At 52.1% G+C, this 15,193-nt stretch overlaps 1 protein-coding gene across 1 annotated transcript in view; it reads left to right on the plus strand.

Annotated features, from left to right (window-relative positions):
- Nucleotides 1-127: 127 nt before the first annotated feature.
- CPSF1 (cleavage and polyadenylation specific factor 1) overlaps nucleotides 128-15,193 on the plus strand; it is a gene marked incomplete at its 5' end in the record, with an annotated part of 72,496 nt that continues 57,430 nt past the window's right edge. Inside the window, 9 exon segments of the mRNA XM_039714732.1 lie at nucleotides 128-164; nucleotides 2,037-2,170; nucleotides 5,648-5,728; nucleotides 9,392-9,598; nucleotides 9,812-9,915; nucleotides 10,647-10,786; nucleotides 12,177-12,291; nucleotides 14,103-14,190; nucleotides 14,280-14,410. Of these exon segments, the coding sequence (XP_039570666.1) occupies nucleotides 128-164; nucleotides 2,037-2,170; nucleotides 5,648-5,728; nucleotides 9,392-9,598; nucleotides 9,812-9,915; nucleotides 10,647-10,786; nucleotides 12,177-12,291; nucleotides 14,103-14,190; nucleotides 14,280-14,410 (1,037 nt within the window).

Genomic DNA, 15,193 nt, shown 5'->3' on the forward strand with positions numbered 1-15,193 from the left:
ACCCCCGAGGCGTTGCCCCCCCCTTTTCTTCCCCCCTTTTCCCCCCCTTTCCCCTTTTTCCCCCAGTTTTCCCCCTTTTTCCCCAAACTCCCCAAATCTGGGCTCACTGCTGGGATTTCATCATTTTCTCTCCCAGGTCCCAGGAAAAGGTGACAGGAATGGGGGTGAGTGACCTCACTTGGGAATTTGGGGGGGCTTTGGGAATTTCTGGGGGGATTTCCTGCATTTTGGGGATGAATCTGCTCCTTTTTGGGGGTGATTTCCTCAATTTTTGGGTTTCATTCTCTCCTTTTTGGGGTGATTTCCTAATTTTTTGGGATCATTCCTCTCTTTCTTGGGGCTATTTCCTCCCTTTTTTTCCATAATTCTCCCGTTTTTGGGGTAATTCCCTTTGTTTTGGGGATTATTTCCTCCTTTTATTGGGTAGTTCTCTCCTTTTTGGGGTGATTCCCTCCATTTTTGGGGTTATTTCCTCTTTCTTTGATAATTCTCTCCTTTTTGGGATGATTTATTCTCCTTTTTGGATAATTTTCTCCTTTTGGGGGTGATTTCTTCTTCATTTTGGGGTGATTCTCCCGTTTTTTGAGGTGAACTCTTCCATTTTTGGGGGTGATTTCCCTCTTTTTTGGGCTGATCCCATTTTTGGGGTGATTCACTCCCTTTTTGGGATGATTCTTCCCTTTTTGGGGGTGATTCTCCCATTTTTTGAGGTGAATTTTTCCCTTTTTGGGCTGATTCTCTCCCTTTTTGGGATGGTTTCCCCCCTTTTTGGGTGATTTCCTCCCTTTTTTGGGGTGATTTCCCCCTTTTTTGGGCTGATTTCCCCCCTTTTTGGGGTGATTTCCCCCTTTTTGGGGTGATTTCCCCCTTTTTTGGGCTGATTTCCCCCCTTTTTGGGCTGATTTCCCCCTTTTTTGGGCTGATTTCCCCCCTTTTTGGGTGATTCCCCCCCTTTTTGGGCTGATTCCCTCCCTTTTTGGGTGATTATCCCTTTTTGGGACAATTTCCCCCTTTTGGGGTGATTTCCCCCCTTTTTGGGTGATTTTCCCCCTTTTTGGGGTAATTCCCTCCATTTTTGGGCTGATTTTCTCCTTTCTTGGGCTGATTCCCTCCCTTTTTGGGTGATTTTCCCCCTTTTTAGGTGATTTCCCCCCTTTTTGGGACAATTTCCCCCCTTTTTGGGGTGATTTCCCCCTTTTTTGGAGTGATTTTCCCCCTTTTTGGCTGATTTCCCCCCTTTTCGGGGTAATTCCCTCCCTTTTATGGGCTGATTTCCTCCCTTTTTGGGCTGATTTTCTCCTTTCTTGGGCTGATTCCCTCCCTTTTGGGGTGATTTCCCCCCTTTTTGAGGTGATTTCCCCCTTTTTTTGGGGTGATTTCCCCCCTTTTTGGGCTGATTCCCTCCCTTTTTGGGTGATTATCCCTTTTTGGGACAATTTCCCCCTTTTTGAGTGATTTCCCCCCTTTTGGGATGATTTCCCCCCTTTTTGGGCTGATTCCCTCAATTTTTGTGCTGATTTCCCCCCTTTGTGGGCTGATTTCCCCCCTTTTTGGGCTGATTTTCCCCCTTTTTGGGTGATTTCCCCCCTTTTTGGAGTAATTCCCTCCCTTTTTGGGCTGATTTCCTCCTTTTTGGGCTGATTTCCCCCCTTTTTGGGCTGATTTTCCCCTTTGTGGGCTGATTTCCCCCCTTTTTTGGGCTGATTTTCCCCCTTTTTGGGTAATTTCCCCTTTTTTGGGACAATTTCCCCCATTCCCAGTTGTTTATGTGGTCCCTCCCTTATCCCTGCCCCCCCAGCTACCCCAAATTTAGCAAAACCCCCAAAACCTCAGCCCTGATCCCCTTCCCATGGGATTTTTACCCAAATTTACCCTTAATTCAATTTAACTTCATTAATTTTGGGCACAGAACAAAAACCAACAACGAGCAAAAAAAAAATCCTAAAGCACAAAACCCCCCCGATTTTGGGATTCTCAGTTTTTGGGGGTGCAGAACTTTGAGGAAAGCCCCAAAAATTCAATTGTTTTCCCTGCAGAGGGCAAAGGGCAGCGGGAGAAGCTGGAGCTGGTGGCCTCGTTCTCGTTTTTTGGGAATGTCATGTCCATGGCCAGCGTGCAGCTGGCTGGGGCCAAGAGGGACGCGCTGCTGCTCAGCTTCAAGGATGCCAAGGTAAGGGGGAAACCCAAAAAAACCCCCAAAAAATTCCCAAAAAACCGCAAAAAAACTCAGAAAAACTCAAAAAACCCCAAAACCGCAGGAAAAAAAACAAAAAATCCCCCCAAAACCCCCCAAAAACCTTTAAAAACCTCAAAAAAACAACCAAAACCCCATAAAAAAATTCCCCAAAAACCTCAAAAATCCCCAAAGCCCCATAAAAACCCCAAAAAATCCAAAAAGCCCCCCAAAAATCTCAAAAGAACCACAAAACCCCAGAAAAATAAAAAAAATCCACCCCCAAAACCCCAAAAACTTAAAAAAAAACTCAAAAAAACCTCAAAAAAACCCCCCAAAAATCCCCAATCCCCCCAAAAATCCCCAAAGAATAGAAAAAACCCCAAAATCCCCAAAAACTCAAAGCCCAAAAAATCCCAAAGTTCCCAAACACGCCTCAAAAAATCCCCAAACCTCCAAAAATCCCCCCAAAAACCCCCAAAATCCTAAAAAAAATTTTAAAAACCCATAAAAAACCCCAAAAATCCCACAAAAAAAAATCTAAAAACCTCAAAAAAGTCCAAAACCCCAGAAAAAGAACCCCAAATCCTCAAAAAAATCTCAAAAAATCCCCAGAAAACCTCAGAAAAACCTAGAAAACCCTAAAAAACCCTAACCCCCCAAAAAATGCAAAAAATCCCCCAAAAAATTCAAAAAAACCCCAAACCTTCCAAAAAAAACCCCCGAAAAACTCAAAAAACCTCAAAGAAAAGCCCCAAACCCCAAATCCCACAAAAAAATATCTAAAAACCTCAAAGAAGTCCAAAACCCCAGAAAAAGAACCCCAAATCCTCAAAAAACCTCAAAAAATCCCCAGAAAACCTCAGAAAAACCTAGAAAACCCTAAAAAAACCCTAACCCCCCCAAAAATGCAAAAAATCCCCCAAAAAATTAAAAAAACCCAAACCTTCCCAAAAAAACCCCCAGAAAAACTCAAAAAACCTCAAAGAAAAGCCCCAAACCCCAGAAAAAACCTCAAAAACCCCAAAACCCTAGGAAAAAATCCCCAAAAAACCCTCAAAAAAATCTCAAAAAATCCCCAGAAAACCTCAGAAAAACCTAGAAAACCCTAAAAAACCCTAACCCCCCAAAAAATGCAAAAAATCCCCCAAAAAATTCAAAAAAACCCCAAACCTTCCAAAAAAAACCCCCGAAAAACTCAAAAAACCTCAAAGAAAAGCCCCAAACCCCAGAAAAAACCTCAAAAACCCCAAAACCCTAGGAAAAAATCCCCAAAAAACCCTCAAAAAAACCCCAAAATCTCAAACACCCAAAAATCCCCAACCACCCCAAAAATCTCAAAAAAGTAAAAACCCCCAAAACACCCCAACAATCCAAAAAAATCCTCAAAACTCCCCCCAAAATAAACCCAAATAAAAAAAAAAACCCTAAAACCAAAACAACTAGAAAACCCCCCAAAAACCTTAAACCCCCCCCCCCCAAAAAAACCCCCCAAAAAAAAAAAAACACAAATAAAAAAAAAACCTAAAACCAAAACAACTAGAAAACCCCCCAAAACCTTAATCCCCCTCCCCCCAAAAAAACCCCCAAAATAAAAAAAATCCTAAAATCTCAGAAAAAACCCCAAAAAATCCCCAAAAAACCTAGAAAATCCCAAGAAAAATCCCAAAGAACCCCGAAAACCACAGAAAACCCCTCAAAAAACCCCAGAAAATCCCAAAGAACCACAAAAAGCCACAAAGACTCTACAAAAAAATCCAGAGAACTCCAAAAAAACCCCAAAATCCCCCCAAAACCTCAAAAAAAACCTCAAAAAAACCCTGAAAAAAAACCTTAAACCCCAGAAAAAATCCCTAAAAATTCAGAAAAAAACCCAAAAAATGAAAAAAAACACCCCTAAACCCCAGAAAAAATCCCCCCAAATCCCCAAAAAACCTCAAAAAATCCTAGAAAACTCCAAAAAAACCCCAAAAAATCCCAAAAAATCCCAAAAAATCACCCATTGCTCCCCTCCCAAAATAACTCAATCCCCAAAACCCCCCAAAAAACCCCCAAAATATCCCCAAAAAACCTCAAAAACCCCCCAAAACCCCAGGGAACATAACCCAAGAAAAACCCCACAAAATCGCCCCAAAAACCCTTTTGGGGTGCTGTAACTCATTTTTGGGGTACCATTACAGATTTTGGGGTACCATAACTTGGTTTTGGGGTGTACTAACTCAATTTTGGGGTGCTGTGGATGATTTTTGGGGTTCCATTGATAACCCAGAAAAAATCCCCCCAAATCCCGAAAAAACCTCAAAAATTCCTAGAAAACTCAAAAAAACCCCCAAAAAATCCCAAAAAATCACCCATTGCTCTCCTCCCAAAATAACTCAATCGCCAAAACCCCCCAAAAAAAACCCAAAATAAACCCCAAAAAAACTCAAAAAAACCCCAAAATATCCCCAAAAAACCTCAAAAACCCCCCAAAACCCCAGGGAACATAACCCAAGAAAAACCCCACAAAATCGCCCCAAAAACCCTTTCGGGGTGCTGTAACTCAGTTTTGGGGTACCATTACAGATTTTGGGGTACCATAACTTGGTTTTGGGGTGTACTAACCCCATTTTGGGGTGCTGTGGATGATTTTTGGGGTTCCATTGATAACTTTGGGATGCTGTGGAGGATTTTGGGGTGCCCTAACCCAATTTGGGGTGCTGTAACTCACTTTTGGGGTGCCCTAACCCAATTTGGGGTGCTGTAACTCACTTTTGTGATAATTTTGGGGTGCTGTAGGTAGCTGTGGGGTGCTGTAGATCACTTTGGGATGCTGTGGATGATTTTGGGGTTCCATTGATACCTTTGGGATGCTGTGGATGATTTTGGGGTGCCCTAACCCGTTTTTGGGGTGCTGTTCCCTCAGCTCTCCGTGGTGGAGCGCGACCCCAATTTGGGGTGCTGTAACTCAATTTTGGGGTGCTCTAACTCAATTTTGGGGTGCTGTAGTTAACTTAAGTGCTGTAGGTAACTTTGGGGTGCTGTAGATGAATTTTGGGGTTCCATTGATAATTTTGGGGTGCTGTGGATGATTTTGGGGTGCCCTAACCAATTTTTGGGGTGCTGTTCCCTCAGCTCTCCGTGGTGGAGTACAACCCTGTTTTGGGGTGCTGTAACTCAGTTTTGGGGTGCTGTAGGTAACTTTGGGGTGCTGTAGATGAATTTTGGGGTTCCATTGATAATTTTGGGGTGCTGTAGAAGATTTTTGGGATTCCATTGATAACTTTGGGATGCTGTGGATGATTTTGGGGTGCCCTAACCCATTTTTGGGGTGCTGTTCCCTCAGCTCTCCGTGGTGGAGCACGACCCCGTTTTGGGGTGCTGTAACTCACTTTTGGGGTGCTGTGGGTAACTTTGGGGTGCTGTAGATGATTTTGGGGTGCCATTGATGATTTTGGGGTGCCCTAACCCATTTTTGGGGTGCTGTTCCCTCAGCTCTCCGTGGTGGAGTACGACCCTGGCACCCACGACCTCAAGACTTTGTCCCTGCACTACTTCGAGGAACCGGAGCTGCGGGTGGGGCCACACCCCCAAAATCCCTGAATTTCACCCCAAAAATGGGTTTGGGGGTTCCCCAGATCCCAGGATCATCCCACAACCCCAAATCCCTGTGTTTCCCCCCAAATTTTGGGGTTCCCCAGATCCCAGGGTTATCCCACAACCCCAAAATTCCCATTTTTTCCCCCCGAATGGATTTTGGGGTTCCTCCAGATCCCAGGGTTATCCCACACCCCCAAATTCCCTGAATTTCACCCCAAAAAATGGGTTTTGGGGTCCCCCAGATCCCAGGGTCATCCCACACCCCCAAAATCCTTGAGTTTCCCCCCAAAAATGGGTTTGGGGGTTCCCCAGATCCCAGGGTGATCCCAGACACTCCAAAGTCCCTGATTTCCCCCCCAGAATGGATTTTGGGTTTCCCCAGATGCCAGGGTCATCCCAGAACCCCAAATTCTCTGACTTTCCCCCAGAAATGGATTTTGGGGTTCCCCAGATCCCAGGGTCATCCCAAACACTCCAAAATCCCTAATTTTTCCCCCAGAATGGATTTTGGGTTTCCCCAGATGCCAGGGTCATCCCAGAACCCCAAATTCTCTGACTTTCCCCCAGAAATGGATTTTGGGGTTCCCCAGATCCCAGGGTCATCCAATAACCCCAAATTTCTTGAGTTTCCCCCCAGATTTTGGGGTTCCCTCAAATCCCAGGGTCATCCCACACCCCCAAATTCCCTGAATTTCCCCCAAAAATGGGTTTGGGGGTTCCCCAGATCCCAGGGTGATCCCAAACACTCCAAAATCCCTGAATTTCCCCCCAAAAATGAATTTTGGGGTCCCTTAAATCCCAGAGCCACCCCAAACACCCCAAATCCCATTTTTTCAGGATGCCTTCATGCCCACAGGACTCTGGGGATGGATTCTGGGGCTCCAGACCCCCCAATTCCCATTTTTGCAGGATGGCTTCGTGCAGAACGTGCACCCAGATCTCTGGGATGGATTTTGGGGTTCCAGACCCCCCAAACCCCTGTTTTTGCAGGATGGCTTCGTGCAGAACGTGCACATGAGGCTGTGGGATGGGTTTTGGGGTTCCAGACCCCCCCAAACATCCCAAATTCCCATTTTTGCAGGATGGCTTTGTGCAGAACGTGCACACGGGATCTCTGGGATGGGTTTTGGGGTTTTCCCAGATCCCAGAGTTATCCCAAATTCCCATTTTTGCAGGATGCCAGGGTCATCCCACACCCCCAAATTCCCTGAATTTCCCCCAAAAATGGGTTTAGGGGTTCCCCAGATCCCAGGGTCATCCCAAACACTCCAAAATCCCTAATTTTACCCCCAGAATGGATTTTGGGTTTCCCCAGATGCCAGGGTCATCCCACACCCCCAAATTCCCTGAATTTCCCCCAAAAATGGGTTTAGGGGTTCCCCAGATCCCAGGGTCATCCCAAACACTCCAAAATCCCTAATTTTACCCCCAGAATGGATTTTGGGTTTCCCCAGATGCCAGGGTCATCCCAGAACCCCAAATTCCCTGATTTTCCCCCAAAAATGGATTTTGGGGTTCCCCAGATCCCAGGGTCATCCAATAACCCCAAATTTCTTGAGTTTCCCCCCAGATTTTGGGGTTCCCTCAAATCCCAGGGTCATCCCACACCCCCAAATTCCCTGAATTTCCCCCAAAAATGGGTTTAGGGGTTCCCCAGATCCCAGGGTCATCCCAAACACTCCAAAATCCCTAATTTTACCCCCAGAATGGATTTTGGGTTTCCCCAGATGCCAGGGTCATCCCAGAACCCCAAATTCCCTGATTTTCCCCCAAAAATGGATTTTGGGGTTCCCCAGATCCCAGGGTCATCCAATAACCCCAAATTTCTTGAGTTTCCCCCCAGATTTTGGGGTTCCCTCAAATCCCAGGGTCATCCCACACCCCCAAATTCCCTGAATTTCCCCCAAAAATGGGTTTGGGGGTTCCCCAGATCCCAGGGTGATCCCAAACACTCCAAAATCCCTGAATTTCCCCCCAAAAATGAATTTTGGGGTCCCTTAAATCCCAGAGCCACCCCAAACACCCCAAATCCCATTTTTCAGGATGCCTTCATGCCCACAGGACTCTGGGGATGGATTCTGGGGCTCCAGACCCCCCAATTCCCATTTTTGCAGGATGGCTTCGTGCAGAACGTGCACCCAGATCTCTGGGATGGGTTTTGGGGTTTCCCCAGATCCCAGAGTTACCCCAAATCCCCATTTTTGCAGGATGGCTTTGTGTAGTTCCTGCACACGGAGCTGTGGGATGGATTTTGGGGTTTTCCCAGATCCCAGAGTTATCCCAAATCCCTGTTTTTGCAGGATGGCTTCGTGCAGAACGTGCCCATGGGGCTGTGAGGTGGATTTTGGGGTTCCCAAATCCCATTCAGGGTTCCCAAATTCCCATTTTTGCAGGATGGCTTTGTGCAGAACGTGCACACGGGATCTCTGGGATGGATTTTGGGGTTTCCCCAGATCCCAGAGTTATCCCAAATCCCTGTTTTTCCAGGATGGCTTGGTGCAGAACGTGCACCGAGAGCTCTGGGATGGGTTTTGGGGTTTCCCCAGATCCCAGAGTTACCCCAAATCCCCATTTTTTCATGATCACTTCATGCAGAACATCACCCAGATCTCCAGGATGGGTTGTGGGGTTTCAGACCCCCCAAATTCCCATTTTTTTTCCAGGATAGCTTGGTGCAGAACGTGCACCCAGAGGTCTGGGATGGATTTTGGGGTTCCAGACCCCCCAAACCCCTGTGTTTTTCCAGGATGGCTTGGTGCAGAATGTGCCCACGGGGCTGTGAGGTGGATTTTGGGGTTTTCCCAGATCCCAGAGTTATCCCAAATTCCCATTTTTGCAGGATGGCTTCGTGCAGAACGTGCACATGAGGCTGTGGGATGGGTTTTGGGGTTCCAGACCCCCCCAAACATCCCAAATTCCCATTTTTCCAGGACGGCTTTGTGCAGAACGTGCACATGGGATCTCTGGGATGGGTTTTGGGGTTTTCCCAGATCCCAGAGTTATCCCAAATTCCCATTTTTCCAGGATGGCTGGGTGCAGAACGTGCATCCAGAACTCTGGAATGGATTTTGGGGTTCCAGACCCCCCCCAAACACCCAAAATTCCCATTTATGCAGGATGGCTTTGTGCAGAACGTGCCCACGGGGCTGTGGGATGGATTGTGGGGTTTTCCCAGATCCCAGAGTTATCCCAAATTCCCATTTTTGCAGGATGGTTTCGTGCAGAACGTGCTCCCAGAGTCTGGGATGAATTTCAGGGTTCCCAAATCCCATTCAGGGTTCCCAAACCCCTGTGTTTTTGCAGGATGGCTTTGTGCAGAACGTGCCCACGGGGCTGTGGGATGAGTTTTGGGGTTTTCCCAGATCCCAGAGTTATCTCAAATCCCTGTTTTTGCAGGATGGCTTGGTGCAGAACATGCACCCAAATCTCTGCGATGGATTTTGGGGTTCCAGACCCCCCAAACCCCTGTTTTTGCAGGATGGCTTCGTGCAGAACGTGCACCCAGATCTCTGGGATGGATTTTGGGGTTCCAGACCCCCCAAACCCCTGTTTTTGCAGGATGGCTTCGTGCAGAACGTGCACCCAGATCTCTGGGATGGATTTTGGGGTTCCAGACCCCCCAAACCCCTGTTTTTGCAGGATGGCTTCGTGCAGAACGTGCACACGCCGCGCGTGCGCGTGGACCCCGACGGGCGCTGCGCGGTGATGCTGATCTACGGCACGCGCCTGGTGGTGCTGCCCTTCCGCCGCGACTCGCTGGCCGACGAGCACGAGGGACTGGTGGGAGAGGGGTGAGAGACCCCCCCGGACCCCCCCCGGGCCCCCCCAAACCGGGAATTTGGGACAGTTTAGGGGGGTTTCAGGGGGTCTTGGCAGATTTCAGGGTGTCCCAGCCCATGCAGTTCCTGTATGGCTACTATGAGCCAACGCTGCTGATCCTCTTTGAGTCCAACCAGACCTGGCCCGGATCAGTTTTGGGCTTTAGGGGGGATTTAAGGGGGTTTTGCAGTAGTTTGGGGGAATTTGGAGAGATTTCAGGGGGTTTTGGTCGTGTTTTAGAGGGTTTTGGGGTCTCAGGAGGGATCCCAGCCCATTCAGTTCCCCTATGACTACTATGAGCCCACCCTGCTGATCCTCTTGGCGCCCAACCAGACCTGGCCCGGGTCAGTTGTGGGCTTTGGGGGGGATTTGGGGCAGTTTCAGGGAAATTTGGGGTGATTTGGGGGGATTTCAGGGGGTTTTAGGGGTCCCAGCCCATTCAGTTCACCCATGGCTGCCTTGAGCCCACGCTGCTGATCCTCTTTGAGCCCCCAAAACAGACCTGGCCCAGGTCAGTTTTGGGGTTTGGGGGGGATTTTGGGTGGTTTCAGGCAGATTTGGGGTGGTTTGGAGGGAACTGGAGCCAGTTTGGAGGGAATGTGGGGGGGTTTCAGGGGGGTTTGGGGGTACCATCCCCTGCAGTTCCACCATAGACCCCCCAGTCCCACCCTGATCCTCCCCTTTGAGTCCAACCAGAGCTGGTCTGGGTCAGTTTTGGGGGGGATTTTGGGGCAGTTTGGGGGAATTTGGGGGATTTTGGGGGCTTTAGGAGTTCAGGGGAGTTTTGGGGTCTCAGGTCTGGAAGGTCCCAGTGCAGGTGACAGTGACACTGGGGACACAGGGACCCTGCCCAGTTCAGGGGTGACATGGCTGAGCGGTCAGGGGTCACTTCTGGTGACATTGGGGTGTCCCCACAGGCGGGTGGCAGTGGGACAGGCCAGGTGTGGGGTCAGGCTGTGTGTGTGACCCCCGGGTGACATTGGGGTGTCCCCACAGGCGGGTGGCAGTGGGACAGGCCAGGTGTGGGGTCAGGCTGTGTGTGTGACCCCCGGGTGACCTTGGGGTGTCCCCACAGGCGGGTGGCAGTGCGACAGGACACCTGCAGCATCGTGGCCATCTCGCTGAACATCCTGCAGCGCGTGCACCCGGTCATCTGGTCCCTGAGCTCGCTGCCCTTCGACTGCACCCAGGCCCTGCCCGTGCCCAAACCCATCGGTGAGTGACTCTGTGACACAGTGACAGTGACACAGTGACAGTGACACAGTGACAGTGACACAGTGACAGTGACACAGTGACACAGTGACACAGACACACAGACACAGACACACAGACACAGTGACACAGTGACACAGACACAGAGACGTGACAGGTGACACTGACAGGTGACACTGACAGTGACAGGTGACACTGACAGGTGACAGTGGCAGTGACACAATGACAATGACAGTGACACAGTGACATTGACACTGACAGGTGACACTGACAGCTGACAGTGACAGTGACAAAATGACAATGACAGTGACAGTGACACAGACAGGTGCTCATCCCTGTCCCTGTCCCATGTCACAGTCCCTGTCCTCATTCTTGTCCCTGTCCCATGTCACAGTCCCTGTCCTCATTCCTGTCCCCATCCTTGTAGCTATCCCCATCCCTGTCCCCGTCCCATGTCACAGTCCCTGTCCTCATTCTTGTCCCTGTCCCATGTCACAGTCCCTGTCCTCATTCCTGTCCCCATCCTTGTAGCTATCCCCATCCCTGTCCCTGTCCCTATCCCATGTCACTGTCCCTGTCCAATCCCTGGCCCTGTCCCATGTCACAGTCCCTGTCCTCATTCTTGTCCCCATCCCTGTACCTATCCCCGTCCCCCTCCTTGTCCCAGTCTCTGTCCCATTCCTGGCCCTATCCCCTGTCCCTGTCCCTATCCCGTGTCACTGTCCCTGTCCAATCCCTGGCCCTGTCCCCATCCCTGTATCTATCCCTGTCCCCATCTTTGTCCTTGTCCCTATTCCCTCTCCCTGTCCCCACCCCTGTCCCTGTCCCTGTCCCAGTCCCATCCCTGTGTCCCCGTCCCTGTCCCCACCCCTGTCCCTGTACCCATTCCTGTCCCCATCCCTGTCCTTGTCCCCACCTCTGTCCCTGTCCCTCTCCCTGTCCCCACCCCTGTCCTTGTCCCTCTCCCTGTACCCATTCCTGTCCCTGTCCCCATCCCCATCCCTGTCCCACCCCTGTCCCCACCCCAGCTGTCCCTGTCCCCAGCTGTGACTGTCCCTGTCCCTGTCCCCATCCTTGTGCCCGTGCCATCCCTGTCCCCACCCCAGCTGTCCCTGTCCCCAGCTGTGACTGTCCGCGTCGCTGTCCCCATCCTTGTCCCTGTCCCCAGCTGTGACTGTCCCTGTCCCCATCCTTGTGCCCATCCCATCCCTGTTCCCACTCCAGCTGTCCCTGTCCCCATCCTTGTCCCCGTCCCCACCCCAGCTGTCCCTGTCCCCAGCTGTGACTGTCCGCGTCGCTGTCCCCATCCTTGTCCCTGTCCCCAGCTGTGACTGTCCCTGTCCCCATCCTTGTCCCCGTCCCCACCCCAGCTGTCCCTGTCCCCAGCTGTGACTGTCCCCGTCGCTGTCCCCAGGGGTCCAGGAGGGCGTGAGGATGACTCTGGACTGTGCCCAGGCCACCTTCATCTCCTATGACAAGATGGTCATCTCGCTCAAGGGTGGGGAGATGTGAGTCTGGGGGTGTCCCCAAGGATTTTGGGGGTGTCCCCAAGGGTTTGGGGGTGTCCCCAAGGATTTGGGGCTGTCCCATGTCCCCCCCTGAAGTGCCACCCCCTGTCCCAGCCGTGTCCTGGCACTGTCTGGGGACAGGATGAGCTCTGTCCCCTCCCTCCCCTGGGATAAGGGACGGGTCCCTGCGGGTCTTGGGAACATCTCCAGGGATTTGGGGTGTCCCCAGAGGTTTTGGAGGTGTCCCCAAGGATTGTGGGGGTGTCCCATGTCCCCCCCTGAGGTGCCACCCCCTGTCCCAGCCGTGTCCTGGCACTGTCTGGGGACAGGATGAGCTCTGTCCCCTCCTTCCCATGAGACAAGAGAGGGTCCTGGGGGGATTTTAGGGTGGTTCTGAGGGTCTGGGGGAAGGGTCTCCAGGGATTTGGTGGGTCCTGGGGGTGTCCCCAAGGTATCTGGGCGTGTCCCCAACCACTTGGGGGTGTCCCCAAGGGTTTGTTGTGTCCTGTCACCCTCCCCTGTGCTGTCACCTCCCTGTCCCAGCTTTGTGCTGATGCTGATCACGGACAGGATGCACTCCATCCCTGGGACAATGGGGGGTCCCTGGGGGTGTCCCCAAATATTTGGGGATGTCTCCAAAAACTTAGAGGTGTCCCCAAGGATTTGGAGGTGTCCCCAAGGGTTTGGGGGTGTCCCCAAGTGTTTGTCACCTCCCCTGAGGTGTCCCTTTGCTGTCCCAGCTTTGTGCTGATGCTGATCACGGACGGGATGCGCTCCATCCTGTGGGACAATGGGGGGTCCCTGGGGGTGTCCCCAGGGGTTTGGGGTGTTTCCAACCACTCAGGGATGTCCCCAAGGGTTTTGGGGTGTCCCCTGTCCCCCCCTGAGCTGTCCCTTCCCTGTTGCAGTTTTGTCCTGATTCTGATCATGGACAGGATGCACTCTGTCCCTGGGACAATGGGGGGTCCCTGGGTTTCTGGGGGTGTCCCAGGGATTTTGGGGTGTCCCCAACCACTCGGGGGTGTCCTCAGGGATTTGGGGGTGTCCCCAAGCACTCAGGGGTGTCCCCAAGTGTTGTCACCCCCCCGAGGTGTCCCTTTTCTGTCCCAGCTGCGTGCTGACGCTGATCACGGACAGGATGCGCTCCATCCCTAGGATAATGGGGGGTCCTGGGTGTGTCCCCAAGGATTTGGGGGTGTCCCCAACCACTCGGGGTTGTCCCCAAAGGTTTGGGGTGTCCCCAAGTGTTTGTCACCCCTCCTGAAGTGTCCCTTTGCTGTTCCAACTATATGCTGACACTGATCAGGGACAGGATGTGCTCTGTCCCTGGGACAGTGGGGTGTCCCTGGGGTCCTGGGGGTGTCCCCAAATATTTGGGAGTGTTCCCAGGGGTTTGGGGGTGTCCCCAAGGACTCAGGGGTGTCCCCAAGTGTTTGTCCCCCCCCCTGAGGTGTCCCTTTTCTGTCCCAGCTGCGTGCTGATGCTGATCACGGACAGGATGCGCTCCATCCCTGGGATAATGGGGGGTCCCTGGGTGTGTCCCCAAGGATTTGGGGATGTCCCCAAGGGTTTGGGGTGTCCCCAAGTGTTTGTCACCCCTCCTGAAGTGTCCCTTTGCTGTTCCAACTATATGCTGACACTGATCAGGGACAGGATGTGCTCTGTCCCTGGGACAGTGGGGTGTCCCTGGGGTCCTGGGGGTGTCCCCAAATATTTGGGAGTGTTCCCAGGGGTTTGGGGGTGTCCCCAAGGACTCAGGGGTGTCCCCAAGTGTTTGTCACCCCCCCTGAGGTGTCCCTTTGCTGTCCCAGCTACGTGCTGACGCTGATCACGGACGGGATGCGCTCCGTGCGCTCCTTCCACTTCGACAAAGCAGCCGCCTCCGTCCTCACCACCTGTGTAAGCACCTGGGCACACCTGGGCACACCCGGGGACACCCGGGGACACCTGGGCACACCTGGGGACGCTCAGGACACCTGTGTCCCCAGATGGTCCCTCTGGAGCCCGGCTATCTGTTCCTGGGGTCCCGCCTGGGGAACTCCCTCCTGCTCAGGTACACGGAGAAGCTGCAGGAGCCCCCGGCCGGGGCGGGCAAGGAGGGGCCTGACAGACAGGTGAGACCCCAAACACACCTGGGCACCCCAAAATCACCTGGGGGGACCCAAAATCCACCTGGGGGGACCCAAAACTCACCTGGGGATACCCAGAACTCACCTGGGGATCCTGAAAATCCACCCTGGGACCCAAAAATCCCCATCCCAGAGCCCCAGGCCGGGGTGGGCAAGGAGGGGCCAGACAGACAGGTGAGACCCCAAACACACCTGGGGACCCCAAAATCACCTGGGGGGACCCAAAACTCACCTGGGGATACCCAGAACTCACCTGGGGATCCTGAAAATCCACCCTGGGACCCAAAAATCCCCATCCCAGAGCCCCAGGCCGGGGTGGGCAAGGAGGGGCCAGACAGACAGGTGAGACCCCAAACACACCTGGGCACCCCAAAATCACCTGGGGGGACCCAAAATCTACCTGGAGGGACCCAAAATCACCTGGGGATCCTCAAAATCCACCCTGGGACCCAAAAATCCCCATCCCAGAGCCCCAGGCCGGGGTGGGCAAGGAGGGGCCAGACAGACAGGTGAGACCCCAAACACACCTGGGGGGACCCAAAATCCACCTGGGGATCTCCAGAATTCTCCTCATGATCCCAAAATCCTTCCCAAGAACCCCAAATCCTCCCTGAGATCCCAAATCCCCGTCCCAGAGCCAGGAGGGTAAGGAGGGACCTGACAGGCAGGTGAGACCCCAAAACTCACCTGGGCACCCCAAAACACACCTGGGGGGACCCAAAATTACCTGGGCACCCCAAAATTCACCTGGGGATCCTCAAAATCCACCCTGG

This window comes from Passer montanus, unplaced genomic scaffold (genome assembly GCF_014805655.1).
Source record: "Passer montanus isolate IOZ18808 unplaced genomic scaffold, ASM1480565v1 scaffold306, whole genome shotgun sequence".
NCBI classification, from domain to species: Eukaryota; Metazoa; Chordata; class Aves; order Passeriformes; family Passeridae; genus Passer; species Passer montanus.